At 48.5% G+C, this 19931-nt stretch overlaps 1 protein-coding gene across 6 annotated transcripts in view; it reads right to left on the reverse strand.

Annotated features, from left to right (window-relative positions):
• Positions 1-19931, reverse strand: part of Liprin-gamma (liprin protein kazrin) — a 210703-nt gene that overhangs the window by 179717 nt on the left and 11055 nt on the right. For 5 of the 6 annotated variants that reach the window (XR_007601392.2, XR_008614131.1, XM_050186647.2 and 2 more), the window contains exon 1: positions 15262-18714. The exons of the other annotated variant lie outside the window; for it this stretch is intronic. Coding sequence is in view for 3 of the 5 variants with exons in the window: in XM_050186647.2 (XP_050042604.1) it covers positions 15262-15481 (220 nt within the window). In the remaining 2 variants the exon portion in view is untranslated. Of the gene's footprint in view, positions 1-15261; positions 18715-19931 lie in introns of those variants that run through there. 6 annotated transcript variants of the gene reach the window in all.

Consider the following 19931-nt stretch of genomic DNA (forward strand, 5'->3'; position numbering starts at 1 on the left):
ACCTGGGCCAAATACACAATTCTCCGACGTCAGATCTAGAAACACCCGACGTCTCCCATTACCGCGCTACTGAGATACTCTACATGATTCACAGAGCGCGGTCCTGGTGAAGGTTGATCGTATTGCGGCTGCTTATGAGCGTGCTCGTGCAGGAGTACGTGCATGTTAGGCCGTCATTATACGAGTACATGTAGTATCTGTGCCACACGAACTAAAACACAAGGGAAGCGGCACAGTGGCCAAACTTGGGTCACCCAGTAAGGGAAACGGCTTACGTGCCGCTCTTCAATGGGCCTCTTTGGCGCCAACTTGGGTCATTGGATATGTGCAATTGGGCATGCGCAACCAAGTATGTGCCGCATTTAAGTGAACCTCCTTGAAGCCAACTTGGGTCGCTGGGCATGGGTATCGCGCAGCGACAAAAAAATTATAAAAAATTTCTCCAGTGCTGGGCGGAATCGTAACCGCGTCATATACTGGGCGTTACCGCGTAACTTGTGCCGAAATTTCGAAACATGTAAGTGCCACGCTGCTGGGCAAAACCAAAGTAATGTTGTTTACCGTCGCTTGGATGAAGTCAGGCAATCTTTTACAGCGAAGTTGTATGTGGCTAAGGTTCCGTGCATTTTTGTTGTCCGTCACCGAAAACTGTCATCATCAATGGCTCATACCCCTATAAGTATTCATTCTCCCGTAAGCAAACGAAAAATGCAACCGCTCATAGTCCCGTAAGGCAGAGGTTGCAAGCACTCGACAAAGTGAAGGGAAAAGTGCTTAAATTCTTTCTAATCACGCGTACGACATACAGAACAGCATGCCGAAAACTCTCATCATCAATGGCTCATACCCCCGTGAGAAATGGCTCATAGCCCGGTAAGCAAGCAGAAAATGGAATGACTCATAGTGCCATAGGGTTTACAGCTATTCACTTTGCGTGATTTAGCTGCGGTGACACTACCCCTGTTGTCGTTGTCGGTGATTTCAAAGTGGATGTGTCGGTAGCGAGAAGGGAGTGGTTTACGCGTTCCGCGTTGGAGACATATCCCTCGCGATGCCACACCGATCCGGCCCAGCCGACCACCCAGCGGCGTACGTGCATCGATTTGACGCTATCAAAGAATGTGATTGCACTTGCGAGTGAAATAATGACGGCCGATCAAGACAATAAATGAGTGTGCCTTTCATCAGGATGACCACACATGAGGACAATAAATAAGTTCGTACCTATGTTCAAAATTCCGTTTCACTTCCGTGTGGTGTGCTAAAGAGCTTCGCTGGTCAACCACCAGAGTGGAATGGCTCACGATCTTTTTTTTGGCAACTTGTTTGGGAAGTAGCCAGCGTATGTAATGCTGTCTTGACTGGCGCCCATGTGATCTAGTTTCGTTCTCACAACTTGCCCGGACGTTCTCGTTTGAGTGCCCGGATAACGGCTCTCGCTTTTGGCCCAAGGTTACTTGAAGGTCGCCGACAACGGGAGCTAAAAACATACCATGCTTAGAAGAAAACTGAGGCATGAAGTTTGCGCGTCTGTAATGCTGCATCGAGAAGAGATACCGAAATTCTGTAAACTGCATCCGTTGGAGCATCCAAAGCGGACTAGAGAGGGAGAGGGGGAGAGAGAGAGACATCAAGAGGTAAAGGAAGAGAGGTTAACCAGATGAAGCGTCCGGTCGGCTACTCTGCCCAGTGGGATAGGATAAGCGCAGAAAAAATACGATAACAAGAGAAGATAAAAAAAACGAAAAATAGCGCATCAATTTTCTACATGAATATACAGCTTACGCAAAAATGTTACAGCGTGTAGGAAAGCTTGCGAAAATCCTACTTACAAATGATTAGTATATTTCGGAGCGGCGTACACAGTCTAATGCATGATTTCTGCCCACTTAGGTGTATTATTAGATGCAGTTTACAAAATTGTGATAGTTTTTTTATTGCTGAGTTGCAGAGCTGTAAACTTGACAGTTGAGCTTTTTGAAATCTTGAAAAAGTTTTGAATATGCAAAAAAGCGCTCTTCCCATCTTCTCTACATATTGGTGTAGCCTAAAGGTAATATATATATATATATATATATATATATATATATATATATATATATATATATATATATATATATATATATATATATATATATGCAATCATCGAGAGAGAAGCAAACATAAGGCAATTGCGCGGCAACGTTTCAAAGCGCAGCAGACGACTGCCCTACGAGCCTTCACCAACGCTTAATGATTCTTGCGCCGGTATTTCTGTCAGCAACTGCGGTTTCGTAGGGATATTAAATACGAGTTCGGCGTGTCCTCCCTGTGGAATCATTAATTTTTTTTTTCTCCCAACCAATGGTTTCACGAGTGCTCACATTATTCAATATTAAACGATGCCCGCGGCACTACTCAAACGCATTCACCTGCGGTTAGTGCTTTCAGGCTTGAATTTTCGGAGAATACCGGTCCACTGAGGTTCCAACGTTTACTCATGGCTTTTATAACGCGCGTCGTTCATACAATGTGAGGCGATACTTGTCAAACGCACGCCGTCAGCCAGGTGGCCTACCTATACCGTGTGTGCCAGCTAACTTCAGCCAAGCTGTTCAAAGAAAAAGAAATGATTAAGAAAATCCGGTCCAAGATAAGATTATAAGGCGTGCGGTTTTCGGTCGTCACATGTCGTCATCGTGTTCTTTATGTATACATATTTTTTCTTCTGTGTACAGCATGGCTAACGTTAGCTGGAACACCCTATAAAGGAGGACTGTGCCCCACGTAACAGCCGTTCGAGTTAACATCCGGGCGTAGATGTATTAGACGTGCCGATGTGGACATCGCGAGAACCCCTCTCTCCTGCCGACCACGCCCTGGGGCGACGGGAGTTGCGCGTGGATTTGTTTGCTAGCAAACAATTAACCTGCTTCCAACGCAACCGGCTTAAACGGCCGCAGTGCTGCCGAGGCATGACGCAAATGCGCATGAGACCTACGCAAACACGTGGCCCTGTTCAGGACATCCGCAGTTACGCAGCCACCACGACGAACGCAAATTAAAAATAAAGATAAAAGTATGCCAACGTACATATGCACCATGCAGGGTTAAGAACGACCGTGCTGCAATAAGCCAAAGTGCCACGCAGCTAAGACCGTTATAGCGATGCTGCAATGGACTACGTCGTTTGCCTTTCTTTAGCGTACTTCGAAACGAAGTTCCAAACTCGAACATTGTGCGTTCCACGCTTCACGTGTTCTCCCACACACTCTCTCTCTCACCCCCCCCCCCCCCCACGCACACAAGCACACACACTTTGCAGGAGTTTGAGCACGAAGTCATTTGCGGGCATTATCCTGACGCAGCACAGGCTCAGGCCTAGCGGAACAGCCCGCAGTGCAGGGAAAAAAAAAGTAACGCGAAAGAGAGAGAGCGTGTCTGTGCTTGTAAAGGAAGGACAGGGAGCCTTCGAGCTCGCCTGACGCAGTTTGTCCTGCCCGTATGAATTCTTCACGAGACAGCTGCAAAGAGAGCCGTGGGAGCAGCTATAGCGTGCCGTGTGCAGTATAGCGTGGTGGAGAGAACAAGGGCTAGGTGACTACGTGCGTACGGCCTCTACCTCGGTCCGAGCCTTTGCACGCCGAGGCCCGAAATGAGGGCCAGTGTTGAGCTCGTGAACAGAATGGGCGACGCAGCGGGCATTATAGGAAATGCAGGGTTACAACGTCCGCATTACCTGCGCTTCTCTGCCATTCGCTTTAAAATCAGTTCTATATAAACCAATTCTGTAGCTCATATAGTAACGACTTTCATTGTTCAGGCTGCGTAGTAATGAACGGGAAGGCCCCGGTATTTATATTCTATAGTTCTTATATTTTTCTGCGTTTTGATCTTGAGGCGCGCACCTAACTTCTTAAATTGTCCCGAAAAATACCGCATACGTTTACCGAACTGTGTTTGCCGGTACAAGGTTGTCTTTGTTGCTTACTCTGCACTATTACTACTAATAATAGCAATAAGAAGATTACATAGAATACATAAAGGAATGCAGCTAGATATATACTATGTACGAATTCTCCACCTTCCATGAGTTGGATATTTGGAATATTCTAAAGCAACTACCTTCTGATTGCACTACAGAGAAATGGTTTGACAGCGATACAGCGAAGGCAATCCTTGTTACATGAAGTTTGCCGACGCAGCAATTACTACCTCGCCGGAGATATCCCGCAGCACGTATAGACGTCGGACTGACGTTTGAACTCAGTCAGACGTTGGAAGTGGCGTACACACACACACACACACACACACACACACACACACACACACACACACACACACACACACACACACACACACACACGCTCGCTCGCTCGCTCTACAGAATATACATCTCCAATTCTCGCGAGTACTCCCAGCTGTAGCCAAGAAACCGAGAACATATTCACCATGCCCTTCTTTGGTGCCTGAGATACTCCGAAGGGAGAAGAACGTCGGTGAATAAACTAGGAAGGCTGCACGAAGCGCCCTTTAACCACGCACAAAATACTTGGACTATGGTCAGAGAGTCACTTGCGGTAGATTCTCAAAAACCTCTTCAGTGGACATAGGGTTAGAACAGTGCTTGTCGTTGTATAGCGATGCATACGCAGTGGTGGTTATTAAGTTTTCTTACTCTAGAGTGAGCTCGAACTGATCGGTGTGTTCAGACCTTTCGCCTATGTAAGTACGTGGGGGACTCTTCACCGAGGAACTGTAGACTATAGCATCTGCGTAGGTGCAGCTGCGAGGCAGCTGATTGGATGCTGATTGAACACTCCGTGGCGGCGGCGTTGTACTTATCTATATTTTTTTATTATAACTTTTAATTATTTTCTCATTCTGCTGCAGAACAGGCAGGAAGGATGGAGCACAGGTATTTCCTATCTCAGTATCTCCACAGAAACCCATTTGTAGCGTAACAAAACCGGTGGACACGAGCTACTACTGACTGAAGATAATTTACCTGGAGCAATGTTATCGAGTGCTAACACTTTTGCCTATACTCTCACTTTAGCGTCGACGTGCCGTATCCAGCCCGACAGCTCGCTGGAGCGGCGGCCATCCTGTTTGCAGGCCCACCCAAACCTTCTCTCCTCACACGAACTGTAGATGTCATTCTGGAATGTGATCCACTGAGAATGCGGCTCCTACTGTAATAAATCACGTAATGATTGAATCTTTATTGCAGATTGCACATTCGTGGCACAATGGTCCATTTGCCGAAACGGCCATTAGAAGGGACATTGCATTGTTCGAAGCCAAGCAGATTACTGAGTAGACTCAAGACAAGAGAGGCTTGAGATCACGACCGTTCGGCGTGGGCTCCTTCTGCGGCTGTTTTTTTTTTTTTTTAGCGAAACGGCTTTAGGGGATGCCTTGAAAATGAGAAGCGATGAGTTTCAATGAGAGACTTTTGTTTAAAGACTTACTTTTAGGGAAGGACTGAGAGGAAAGCTTCAAATGCCAAACCAAACAGCGACATTTGCGTCGACGCTAGCGACGACAAAGGCACGGCGATGCTGATAGCGACTTCGAAGATAACGACAGCACGGCGATGATTGCAGCTGTAGCGAAAAAAAAAAAAGACGAACCATATTCTCCACAACCACCGCACCCAATATGTAGCAATATGAACACATGGAATGCTACATAAAGAACAGTATATGGGGTTATTGGATATGGGAGTCATTGGGCATATAAGGTTTTATTAGTGGGATGACGGCGGAATGATAACGACTACAACACAACTCTGCTGACGGCACAGTGACCACCCGGAAGGCGACACGAACGCTTTCAAGTGTGCTACCCGGTGTCGCACCTTTAACTGGCGGTAAAATGTTATTTTCTGGCGACTCCTATCAAGAAAGCACGATGATGGTAAACGTTATGATATATGATGTTGCCCTGCGACAGACACAAATGAGCGGACATCTTAACCGCTATCGCTGCAAAATGAAAGAAGAAAAGTGCCAGTGAAGAGACTAACGTACTGCATGCCGACCGAAACAGAGCTGCTTATCCGTCAACTTCTACAGACCGAAATGTTGAAGCTGTGCGTCGCGAACTGTATTGACTAACACGTTTTGCAAAGGTTTAAAAAAGCGTGCGTTCACGGGAGCTCTGGAGGACGAGGCATGAGGCGTAGCAAGACATTCGACAGGCGAGCTTACGCGTCTCTCGCAACTTCCATAGCCAGCAGGCTAATTATTTTAATCGGGAAACGCCCGTAAGCCTGCATTTCAAACTGAAGTTTCGTCTTCTTCCTAGACTGTGGTAAAGATTCAGCCATGTAATGCTCACTCCTGATCATTAAATACGGTCCTTTGAGTTTAAGGTTCAGCAGTGTACAGAAGTTGCTCGGACGATCGCATCCTCGTGAAGAAAAAGTGTGTCCATGCGGTAGGAGATGCGTGGTGTAAGCCTTCTCTCCAGCTGTATGCCCTCCACTACAGTAAGTGAATCGCAACAAACAAACAAACAAACAAACAAACAAACAAACAAACAAACAAACAAACAAACAAACAAACAAACAAACAAACAAACAAACAAACAAACAAACAAACAAACAAACAAGCAAACAAACACAGAAACACACAAACAATTTTTGACTCAATCAATCAACTGCGGGTTTATTGTTCAGCGTCGAAAAAGGATACGCTTTTACGACCCCCCAGCGGGGGAAGTGACCTTCTAGCCTCTCGTGCCCTACTGCGACGAATCGCTCCGTGAAGCTAACAATGCGTCCTCTGGGGCAGACCAGTGCCGACACGAAGGCGAGACACGTTTGACGAAAAGAGTGTTGATGCATGGTACACTGCCGCGCTCCCCGGCGATGGGAGCAGAAACTCCAGGGAAGGTATTCTTTAAAAGTCCACCTAGCGGACATGTCCATTTCATCTGCTTCTGAAGTGCCGATTGTCTTTGTCGCCTTGCTGCTGTGGACGCGCAGCTCAGCCCAGCCAATCAGACGAAACGGACATGTACACTATAGTCGGATACAACTTTAGAAAAAAGGGGGCGTTTACTCCTCCAAGGCGGATGCACACGAACATCCACCAATGGGCGCGCACTCTGGACCGACGTCATGCGCCGGACGGCCGGTGACCCCGCCGTCGGAGAAGATGGCCGCCCGGGCTGCGAACTGGGCCAAGTCGCGTCAGCTGTGCGCGTCAACGCCTCGTCACAGTGAATTCCTGAACTGTTTGTGATTGTCTATCATGCCGGAAATATTACTGCGAGCTTACGATGCGGCATTTGTGGCGCGTGCGTTTATTCCAAGCCGTGATCCGGCGAAGAAACATTGCAGCGAGCATCGCTGACGCTGCACTACGCTTTGCCTAAAAACAGCATCCCACGGCGACCGCTGGAAACACACATCCTACCTGTTTGTTCCATGTCTGTTTTATTTCGCTCCCGAGTGAAGTTACGACGAGAAAAGTTTGCCAAAGTCTGGTGCCTACTATCAGCGGCGGGTGTGTTCGTGTACTGTGTCGCTGCGTTTCTCGTCGGACGGGGTGAAGTGATGGAGCAAAACCATTCTCAGGAGAAATGGGACTCTTACAGTGGACTCTTACAGTGGACTCTTATAGTGGACTCTTACAGAATACCTCCCCTGGAAAAGGGTGTTCTACGTCGTTTCCCCATGGCCACTGCTGCTCGCCAAGGTCGTTTGACAGACGTTCCAGCTAATTACTGGGTCATCCCAGAAACCAAGAAACGCCAGTTTGAGTCAAGCGTGACAATCCCTGTTTGCTAAACTCCCCTTCTTTCTGTGTGTTCAGCGAACAAAGGTACCGGAGTGATTATGAGCACGCTCGCCCTCAACGCGGATCCTTCGGCGACTTCGGGCGTTCCGATTGGACGAAAGTGTGACGGCAGATTTCCCTGGTCTAGGGATCTAGGAAGGACCGAGGGGATTTAAGCAGACATTTCCGGCACCTCAGGGTGTGCTTCAATTCAGTCATGCTAGATCGTTGAGACGCAACGTTCTCCACTCCTCATGCAGATATTGTAAATGAACGCCGAACTCCTCCTTCTCGATGAGAACGTCCTTAGCGTGAATGAGTCGGACGACGGCATAGTCCAGCTACCATTTTTTACATGCTCGACCTCAACTCTTACAAGGCACATGAAAATATTTGGATCAATAGGCTTTCCTGGTAATGTATGGTCATAAGGAGGAAGTCAACTGCAGGTCAGCCGCAAGCCCATTAAATTTACATTGCAGATGTACTCTATTACGGACGGTCTAGTTGGTTCATACTGGCTACGTGGTGCTTCTTGCTATAAAGGTTGATAATATACACTATGTACTATCTTTCTTTCCGCGAATCTTCTTGAGCTTTGCACAGTACGTCACTTGTAAAATTAGGCATTGCTAAGACACAAGGTGATATTCGTTCAACAAAAGCTAATTCTTTCAAACTATTCCATGGCGCCAAAAGTGCTTTAATGAGTGCGCCCCCAGCTTGAGTTAGGAGAGCCTACGGTCGAAAGCGTTTTCCAAACACCAGCGTGAATGTTAAAGCTACAAGAGAAATACTCTGCCTCGCGGAATATCGCGAGAGATGTAGCGAGAATGTGCCGACGGCAACGTGAATATCAGTGTAACGAATTGCTCTAGCAACGGCACTGATAAGCAAAGGATGACCAGAACACGCAGTTTCACTCCATCCCCTTGATCTCGCTTTTCTTTAGTCGCGGTCAGCGGATACAGCCGAGGGCTCTACATCGACTGAATGACGCCGTGCTTGCCCCAGTGGATTGGTCCATTTATTCTTATCATTGGGCCGAGGACATGAGCCGCGTATGCTGGCACTTGAAAAGAACTTGTATTTGGCCTGGTTCGTATTTACTGCATATATTGTGACAGCATTTTAACGAATAGTTGTTACAGCATCTTAGCCATTCTTGGCCGACTCGATAAAAGGATTTCTTTTACTCAGGAACTTCCAATCGGAAATTCCCTGCGTTTTTTAGATCTAAGCATTTCGTTTGCTAAAGACCATGCACGCGTGCTGGCAGTACTTCTCTCGGTCACAGCAGTTTGCTGTCATGTGACTCCTTCCAGTCAAGGATAGTAAAACGAGAAGTAGCGATGCTCTGTTTAGAATCAGCTCTCCGGAAGTCGTACGTGCACAGGATGCACCTCGCATTACACAATGAGATTTCCCGTCTTAAGACGCAGGGTTCCCTGACTCGATGGTAACGCCAGCGGTGGAAACCCTCCTTCAGAAGGTAGAAGGATCTAGGGCAATGGTGAGGACGACTACTATGGCCGCCACACCTGAAGTGGTACCGTATGTTCACAGGGTCATTCGCAACACAAGGAACGTGGCAGGCAGGTTTGGAGTCCCCCTTGTCTTTTTAGCCTCTTTTAAGCTGGCGCGGCTCTGCCCTCGCACCTCCGGTGATCCTAAATGAAGGCAAGGCTGCGGAAAGAACCCTACCAAGCCGTACGCCAAATGCAATGTAAGAGTTCTGTATGAAAAATAATCCCTGGTGTGTGGCAAGTCTTACGTGGGGCAGACGGGACGGTGCCTGAATGATCGAGCCAGGGAACATGAACAAAAGTTAACTAAAGATGAATTGGCGCACTTGCCAGCGCACTGCAATGCCTGCTCTGCTGTAAACCACGTTCCAAGGAGAGAAATATTCTGGGAAGAAGCCAGTACCAGGCTGCACGAAAGAAAGAGGCGGGTTCGGTCGTTCTGCGTCTGTGATTATTTCGTCCTGAAGGCTTTCAAGCTGCCCTTCAAAAAAGAAAGAAAAAGGCAGAACAAAAGAAAAAGAACAAGAAAGGAATAAAAGAAAGACATCAGAATGCGAATGAGGAGCCGTTCTTTCATTGATCTTATATAAGGAGAGGTTGCTCTACAGGCTGGTCTACAGGTAGCGCCGGCGATTCACCTTCTCTGGCATGATAACTTTGCTTAAAACGGCGACCATGATAGACGCAACGATCAGAAAACACATGTACAAAGCTGCTAAATTTGATCTCCACATAATAAAATTCACAAAATAGAATTGTTCTTGAGTAGGTATAAATGAGGTTCTTCTTGATAGACATATTTCCAAGCCCGACATTCGCGAATACGGATGACAGAGCCACAGAAACACGAAGACTCAAGAAAACAGTAACCTTCACTTCGGCGAGCCATATACCACGAAAGAGGTATACTTCGGTGCAAACTTATACTACATCAAAAGTGTGCCAAGTTGGTCAAGTTGACCACCCTACGAGCAGGCGAACAACACAGTTAACAAAACGAGACAGAAAAACGGTGTTGCCTCTCTCTTGACCCACTGTCTGAAGTGTTCTCTATGTTAAATAAATAAATAAATAAATAAATAAATAAATAAATAAATAAATAAATAAATAGTACTCCTACGGAGTTAAAAAGGATTACAGGAAATACCCGCTACTCAAACATGGTGTCCCGACTATCAATCGCCGAACAAAACCAAGGGTTCAATGTCGAGTTGGGTATCGCGAGTAATTTTTTTCCCGATTGAATGACTTAATTACGATTATTGTCTAACTTGTAATATAAAATTGTATTTGTCAGAGTGGGAACAATGAAGTCGTAGACAATAAAGGAAACGCTGAAATGGAATATTTTCGATAACCAAAATGCCAATTGCATGCTTACTTTCTATTTTTTTTTCGTTCTTTTCAACAAAATTTAATTCAAAGTAACATCAAGCGTTCCTCCAAGTGAGTATTGCAGCGTTTGGGCGAGCATTATTTGTTGCGCTTTATGGCTATAAATATCCAAAACCAATCATATATATTCCTAAGCGAATGAAGCTAATAAGCCTCCGTCCACACGAATAACAGTTACAAATTATTTTATTTCTATATCAATATTTCGTTGACAACCATCACTTTGCAAATTCACAAAGCCGGTTGAAACCACAAGGACGCTGTTTAGGCAAATCCATGTGCACTATCCTTTATTACGATAACTGTCTTCGACCAACTGCCCCAGCAACATATTTTACTGTACTCACAATTTCCATGCTGAGTGAACGGCGATGCTCACCGCTCCAGTGGAGAACTGCTTCATATTTCGCTCTAGTGGGCTTCATGGAAAACTTTACGGGTACATAATCCCGAGACCTAACCAAATGCCGACCATCACCGGCCCTTCTGTGTTTATGAAACGCACTGCGCATTGTTCACACACACACACACACACACACGCACGCACACACACACACGCACACGCACGCACGCACGCACACACACACACACGCACGCACACACACACACACACGCACACGCACGCACGCACGCACGCACGCACGCACGCACACACACACACACACACACACACAGAGAGAAAGTGGCTTACATTTAACGTACTTATCTGCTCGTGTACTTCTAGATCGCATAAGTTAAGTCTATGCCTTTGTGTTTTACCTATTTGCCACTTACGCCGCGTACTTTCTCGTTCAAGTGCCCTAATTCTGTCTTATGCAAATTATGCACGGGTGTATTCCGACCCCGCATTTGTAACACTCATACTAGGGGGGTTTTCAATGCATTAAACGGAAGTCAAACTATATAAGTTCCCCGGAACCACAATGTCGCTCGCTCCAACTCACATTCTTCCTCTCAGAGGTAAACACAGGACTCAGGTTCACTCCTTTATTTCGCTGAAGTGTCGCGCACACATCGGCTAATGCACACAGCCGCCCCACCACTTGATACCTCTCGGCATTCGTGCCTCTTGCGCGTCCCCGATCACGCACTCGCTGTCGTTTGCGGCTTCGGCCCGCATGAGCGGCGGGGTTTTTTTCGCAGCGGCTCGCGCCGTGCCAATCGTCCCGGAGTGCACTCCAGTGGTATTGCGCCCGAGATCCGTGCAAACAAATACCGCTCGTTTTCCTGCGAAGAGCTGTGCGACTGTGCCGCACGCATTACCCTCGGCGCGAGTGCGGGAGTGCAACGGGAGAGAATAGTTTCTAGTCACGCCTTGGAAGTCGCCGAGCGCTTACGGAAATGCGTTTGGTATAAGTATTCGCTTTGTCAATATAGATTGCTTCGGGACCGCTTTTCCTGTCTTGTCCTTTGGCTGTGCGTAGTTTATACACTGCCCGTTAACGGATCTCATTAGCGAGTCTTTGGACTATATAGCGGTCCGTATAGCTTTCCAGGTGGGTTGCTTGCAGAAAGACCGTTCCGTCGACGAAAAAAATTCGCGGATCCGCCCGAAAGGAGAAGCACCGATTGCGATAGCAAATTAGTAGATAGCTGTACGAAGTAAGAATGGTAGTTTTGTCGGCCGTATGAAATTGCAAACATTCGCTTACTAACTATATTGACAATGATAGAATGTGTATAAGCGTGACTCAACGAGGACGTAGAAAGAAGCAGACACACGTAGGCCGCGCTGTCCTTGTGTGTCTGCTTGTTTCTCCGTCCTTGTTCAGTCGCGCTTACACATTCTATCATGAATTCAAAGCAACTAGCCCGTCAACGGGTTTTAACTAAACTAACCAGCACGATGTCACGCGGGCACGGGTAAACATGAACACATCTCGCTCGATGACAGCGGGAACTGTCTGTGAAAATGGTGGAGTTAGGAATCGCGGCAGCAGTCGCGAGCCAATTGACCTCCGTGCATCTGTCGTTTCAACGCGAACGAAATGTCAAAAGCACAGCGCATACGGAGCGACCAGCACTACGCGCACTCTGAAACATCGCAGATCGCTTTGAAGATGAGGCCCGCGCAAGCGCGCACTTTGGCCACGTCGCAGATCGCTTTCAAGACACACGAGCGCCGGAAACGATTCCCTAGATCGTCCGCCAAAGGCGTCTACTACGACGTCCGCGGTTAGCGTGGCCAACGCCGTAGTAGACGCCGCCGTTGTCTCCACTCTGTATGGAGCGGCGGGCGAGGATCAGATCGAGGCATCCTAGCAGCCGCCGGAGAAGAACGCCCCTCCTCCCTCGTCTTACCACCCTAGGTGGCTTTGGCCTGGCGCGCCACAGGAGAGGGCATGCATCTGGGCAGCGTTCCACGCTCGCGCACGCGAGATTGAACCGTGTTCGCCGGCTCACCCTCGCATGCTTTCACTCATACGGAACCTCACGGCGACGGCAGAAATGCACCGGGAGTGTCCATATAACTACTATCGCAATAAAGTGTATTGTCGAGAGTCTACAAACTGTCTGTAGGCAACCTACAGACTTAGCAGAAAGACGCCTGTAGACATTTTTGCATATGGAGCACTATTGCGACGGTTATGTGCACGTCGTTCTTCTATAACGTGGAAGCAACATATTACAGAGAGGACCGAGAGGAGGAAGCAATGGTGTACCACTCGGATAAACCGTGCTACGAGGGAGAGACATGTGCACTCTTCCGATATCTTCAAGTCTCCTTAAGCTGACGTGAAAGTAATTTCTTGTTTGTTGCGATAGCAATTATATGGACACAGAGAGAGAGAGAGATAAGGAGAGAGAGATAATCATTTATTTAATTAAATGATGGCTCTAGGCCTATTCATGCGATATGAGAGAATGCTTACTTATAATAGTTAACGAGAGCAGGGAGAAAGTTTAGCCACCTGGACAAGGCGCGTCTACTTACATGCATAATACATAATGATGCAATTAAAACGAAGAAAACATTAAAAATGGTACGAAATAGACATGAGAAAATGCACTGATGAAAAATTCATGAAAGGTGTAAGCGCGGGTACAGCCACGTCACGTATATATATTAAGCATAGCAAATGTTCTAAAGATTACAATCTCTGTGCAAGCAATTCATTTATTTTTTAGTAACTCTAATAACTCTCAAAGCATACTTGGGGAAATGACTTGCGCTCTATTTTATAACAGGACTATGCAAGAACTAACCGATCGAGGGACTGAAACTTGGCAACAGTATATGGACACTGAGAAAAAAGAAAAGACAATCTAATATAGCACGGTACAATGTAAAGGAAAATTCAATTACTGGAACGAGCCTGATGGTCGTACCACTATGAAAAAAAAAAAAGAAGCAGATGGCTCGATACACCCCTATCTAGCAGCCATTCGCAGTCACTGAAAAACGACTTCGTGCGTGGTCCATATTCCGTGACAGCCGAAACAAACGTGGTCGTATATTACAACGGTCGCTCCCAACGAAAAAAAAAAAAAGACACAAAATACTCTGCGGCAACTACTACCGACTTTAAGAACACGACACGTGTATGGAACAATTTACAACGCGTGCCTCGCAAGCGTGTAGCTGCATTTGCATGCACAGCTGCCAACATCACGTTTTTTGGCGTCTCCCACGTTGTAACGTTCGGCGGCGTGGTTAGCCAGATTAATTGCTCGCTCGTTCTCTAACGGCTTCTCCTTTTGTGATCCTTCGCCAGACGCAGGAACACAGGCACCCGAGGAGGGCTTTCTCGGAATATCAACGAACGCCCAACGAACCCATGGCTGGCCGTATACACTGGTGGCTTTGACAAATGTAGATTGATACCTGTACAAGTACGGTCCATTACCTCCACTAAGTGCTCGTGGTTTGTGGGTTTCTGTGCACGAAGTGTGCACTTGTCCTCGCGCACGCATAGGTCACACTATTGTTTTCAGAGCGTACGGGAAGAGACGAAGCTCATGTATTCATTAAAGATCGTCTTTCTGTAATTGCTTGGTTTCTTTCTTGCAGCCACCTTCTGCTCTGTGAAGGTTGCTGAGGAAGGAGGGGAGGGGGGGGGGGGGGGGGGGGGCTCCTTCAACGTCACCAATAAAAAGCCATCAGTGATTTAAGTGATCAGAGAAACTGCCACTCCTTGACCAAGCGAGTGCATATACTCGGTGCGATAAAACGAAGAAATAAACGACTCCCTATATACGCTTGCTCCATACCCTTGCGCTCGCTAAACTATACTTGTGCTCGTTCTTCCGTCACAATCATCGAAGTGACCATGCTAACACAGTGCCGCGATAAACTTGTGCAGCGAGGGGACACCGTACGAACGGAGAATACACATTATACGCTTACAACCCAAAATTAAGGCAACGCCACCGGAGGGGCAGGGCCGATTACACGAGCCGCACGCAAACCGAAAGAGTGCTGAAACATCGCCTTAACAGAAGGCCCCTCACACGAGAATGTGTGCTGTTTATCGTCCGCTCAACATGTTAGATCACGTGTTGCCGTGCTGCACAAGTTAATCACGCGGAGAGACAACGGCGCACGAGCCGAACCACGCCGGCCGGTTTACCTTGCGTCTCGTCGCCGTCGCCACACGGGTCGTCCATCGTCGCCGAAGACGACGCGCCCGAGCGCCGCTTCAGCTCGAAGCCGCTCCCGCCGCAGTCCTTGCTCGGGGTGGCTGCCGCCGGCGATTCCACGCCGCTGGCGCGACTCGAGGAGCGGGAGTGCTGGACGACGATCTCGGTGACCGTGGTCACCTCGAACTCGACCACGCTGAGCGTGAGCATCTTGCGATTCAGAGTTCACCTTCGTCACGCGACGAAGCTGACGAAGCAACGCGCCATGACGCGGCAGAACGGACGCTGTATCGGGCCGCACGGCGACAAAGGCGGTGCACTGTTTGCTCGATCCTCGGGCGTAGATTAACGAAAGTCTGCAGACGGTTCTTTAAGACACTGACGTATGCGTGTGTAAAAGAGCGTCTGCTATGACGCAACAAGTGAAAACTTGGATTACACGAGCCACATTTCGGCGGAAAGGGGAGCGGACTGCACGCGCGACTGGCGGATGGTAATTGTGGGGGCCACCAATGACGTGCTCGGTGCTCGGCGCTAGACAAGCTGGCTTAGCCGCAAGTTCACGGACGCGCTCTTATTTCGTGCTACGTCACCTAGGCAAGGACAAAGAGGACACGGTGTGCGCCGATCGGCGCACAGCGTCTGAAATAAGGTTCGTAAACTTTTTGCTCTGCACCGGAAAACTGAAAAATGCTGCCTCGTAGAAGGAAGGGACCAAAAGATGACGTCACAGCATCTTTAGGCGGCTCACACTGTCGCTGGAAAGGCGCAACAATATCGCTTAATAATTCAGTCAGTGTGTGTTCTATAATCCGAAGAAACGCTTTATTTTGGGCAAACCGTTTCTTTTCATTACTCGTGTGGCTATCATTCAAATTTCCTAAGCGCACCTAAGCTGGCGCTTTCGCAGCTTGGCCAGCTTAGCTTCCTCACTGAGTGAATAAAGGCTGTTTTGAAAGCGAACTTGTTTCTGACCGGGCTTGAATATATCTGGCTATATGTTGCTCATACGGGCATGCAGGGTTCAGCGAAGGTATCCTCCAGTGTAGTCAACCGTGCCTGTAGCTCGTTCCGTAGCAGAAGCAAAACCGCTTCTGCCAGGCCGCGTTATTGTAGAGGCTCCTTTCGAACCGTACTGCTTAGACGAGTGCTTGCACCACAAACTACACCAGGCTACTCCGACGGTCGCATCCCGGTGGTTATACACCTAAATGAAAGGCTGTTATATTACAGTAGGCGTTCATCGTCATCATAACCATATGTACATATATCTTGCATATCAACCTCAGTTGCATAGCTCTTACATAGATGTCTCCATTGCTCGAACTCTCAATATATACGTCTGGACAGCGTCGTTCAGGAAAATGCAAAACGTGCTCGTTCTACGGCGCCAGTGCATACCATCGCTATAAAGCATCTCTCTCACATTCGAATAAGCTCTTAAAATAAGGATAATGGGATAGTTAGGTCATATCAAAAGAGATAGATCATCGTGGCGTCGCAGTAAGTCCTTTTGCCAATAAGGCAATTCGATGTATGTGTAGTACAAACATACTGACATGAAGAACGGGCTTCGCATGCGGCACCTGTATTAAAAAAGAAAAAAAAAAGCGTACGAAAGTTCGTAAGTTAAAGACGGCTCCGTCCTGTCGCATCCGCAGTGTGTTAGCGTTTTATGACAGCGCATTTCTTTCGGACCATCGGGCCGGTGCGGGTATACCGTGGAGCAGGCGACGAGAGACTCCGCTGCTTCACCACTCAACGCGAAGTAGTATAACGCGAAAGAGTTAAGCAAAACGGAAACGCAAAAAGTGGTTACGCACACGCGAGACGGAAATGACGCCGGCGAAATAGGCGGCTCTAGTCGAACGAATCCCCGGTGAAATACGGCGTCCCGGCTCCACGTTTCGGGAAGAGGCCATAAATTCCCCTTCGTAAAGTTAATTCAAAGCTCTTTCGGCGTGCTCGCGCGATTCGAGTCATATAGGTAGTAGGTATGCGCGGCGCTGCCGCCGTCTTCTCTCTTCGCCTTTACGTCGCTTCTCCCTACTCGTTCCGTCCGCGGACTTGGTTTGTTTCACGCGCGACTACGACGACGAGAAGGAAGAGGAGTTCCTTTCTTTTACTGTTCTGCCTGGCTGTTATCCGCAGAACCGAATCTGAGGAGCGGCGACAAATATAGCGCTTCCAGAGGTCAACGAACCCGCAGGTGCGCGTTTGGTTGCACCGAAAACGGACGTAGAAGAAGCGGGGTATGGGAGGGGGGAAAAGGAGGCAGCGTCGGCGCTTGCACGCGCTCCCAACGAAACGAGTGAAAGAGAGAGAGAGAGAGAGCGGAAGATAAAGAAACGGAGAAGACAACGCACAAAATAGTTTTCAAAAGTGGAAGAGAATGACAGAAGGGAGCAAGGCTGGCAGCGCGCGGAGTAGCAGCAGAAACGGGAGCGATGGGGTATAGTGAGAAGGGTTGCCTCGCTTCTTCTTCGTCGTGACAGCTATGAGAGAGCGAGCGACGACACACCAAAAATACTCGTGACAGATTTTTTTTCGCCCGGCCGTAGAGCAAACAAATAAGGAAGCACCGTCCGCTGCATAGGTGCGCCCGGCGCGTACATCCACTCCGACTTTCCTATATACGGAAGGGACGCCTAGCTTGGTGCCAGCGAAAAAAAAAAAAAAAAAAAAAAGGAAGGAAACTCTAAAGGGAACGCGAACACAGCAGAATCTGGAATGCGAGTCGAGCTCGTGCTCTCTTTTGATTTTATTACTTCACCTTCCCGCGTGTTACAGTGAGTTCGCTTCTGTTGCTATACCTTGCCTCCAGGGCGTGACGGAGTGACACTGTTCAGTGCGTGTGTAGTAGTACGGTTGGGGATCCGCTTCGTCGCTCTCGCGACAGGGTCACTTATCTGATGCAACGCCTCTGTGCTCGCGGTATAGTGTATAAGGCGTGAATTTACCTGACGCCGGTGTCGCGCTAACCGTAAGTTACGACTTTCACGTCGCCCACGTAGCGAGAGCTATACTGTTTTTTTTTTTCAGTGTGAGACCAGGGACGTGTATAGCAAAACAAAGGAAACACTTTGACGGATGTGCGCATACCCCCGATGCACGACGATGCCCCGAGGTATGTTTTTTTCTTCTCCGTTTTGGACGTCAGATTAAAAAAAAGAAAAACAAGAGTCACTTCCCAACGAGGAGGTAGTTCAAATGCTCCCGCTGGTCTCTCGGTGCATATCCGTCGCGCACATTTGACTAGGGTCGGTGACGCGCACTATACGCTCTCTGTTCACTGGTAGATCACGGAGTTTTCATAAGCGCGCTGCTGGCAAAGCATACGCAACAAGTCCCGCACGATTCGGCTCCTTGCAAGTTCTTCTCCTTGCGAGCTCCATGCTTCTTACCATCGAATTGAGTTGATACTGTTAACACCAAACCGCGTGCAAGGAATCCCCCTCCCCCCCCCCCCCCCCACAAAAAAAATAAGGATAGTATGGGATATTGCGACGGCAGCTGTGAGCTCAGAGTAAACTTTCACCAAAGCGCGCCAATTCAAACATCGTCATAACCATCATCATGATCATCGCCAAAGTGACAAACCATACCACCTGCGCGCATGCAGTCGCGCACACCTCGACAGTGCGCGAGCAGGGAGCGTGCAACGGACCGAGTTCGAAGAAGAAAAAAAAACGACAGTCGACGTCGTACCCACCGAAACGCGCACCGCGAGGCCGGCCGCCTAAAAATCACGTCCTCTCCCCCCGATGACAATGCCACCGACGAATACAACGCAGCCAGTCGTTGATAGCGCACGTCTGCGGCGACGGGCGGAGAAACGCCGGCGGCTGTCAAAACGACCGCAGTGGCGCGTAGGCGGTGGCTCCTAGAGAACGAGCCGCTTTGCGGATCACTGCAGCACACACACTTCGCCGCCGTGCAGCCCGGTACCGCGGAGAAGCCCAACCGGCAGCAAGATTCCACGGAGGTGCGTTGACGGGGCCCGGAACATTGAACTCGGGAGAACGTGGCATACGCTCTGCACGCGATAGTGCACAAACTGAGCTGTATAAAAACAGAAAAAAGAAACGAGCAAGTAGAATGACACGAAGGCGCGGGGGCTAGAGCCGCGGAGCATCGATGTGAAGGGACGCACTAGGCGGCGCGAAGACTTTTTATTGTGCGTTTCTTGGGTGTCCCGACCGAGGCCGGCCGCGCTTTGCGGCGAAGCGCGCCAGAGAGCTTCCCTGCTTCGCCCGCTCGTCAAGAGATGGCGCCACTCGCCAAAAGAGGCTTGGCACCGCTAAATGGAGGTAAGGAGAGAGCAAGCAAACGCTCTCCAGAGCCACATTCGCGGAAACCAGGGAAAAAGAGCGCGTTATTCGAGTACATTGGGCCGGGACCTACGGAATACGCGCTGTAAGTAAGTCGGAAGTACGAGAAAAAGACTTAATTTCCTCGCTAAAGTGGACGTGAGGGTCGACTGTAGACAATGTGGTTTTACTTTCGCTGCGCAGGAAAATTGGCAAATAAACGTCTATACTGCTTTCGGGCATTCAGTTCAAGGGTAAACGTTTTTTGTGGTTGTGACGTAAGCGCAGAATTACCGGCAAAGCCGCCCGCGTAGCACAGGTTCCCAAAACAAAAACTCTCATGCAACACT

The sequence above is a fragment of the Dermacentor andersoni genome, chromosome 3, assembly GCF_023375885.2.
Source record: "Dermacentor andersoni chromosome 3, qqDerAnde1_hic_scaffold, whole genome shotgun sequence".
Classification (NCBI taxonomy): domain Eukaryota; kingdom Metazoa; phylum Arthropoda; class Arachnida; order Ixodida; family Ixodidae; genus Dermacentor; species Dermacentor andersoni.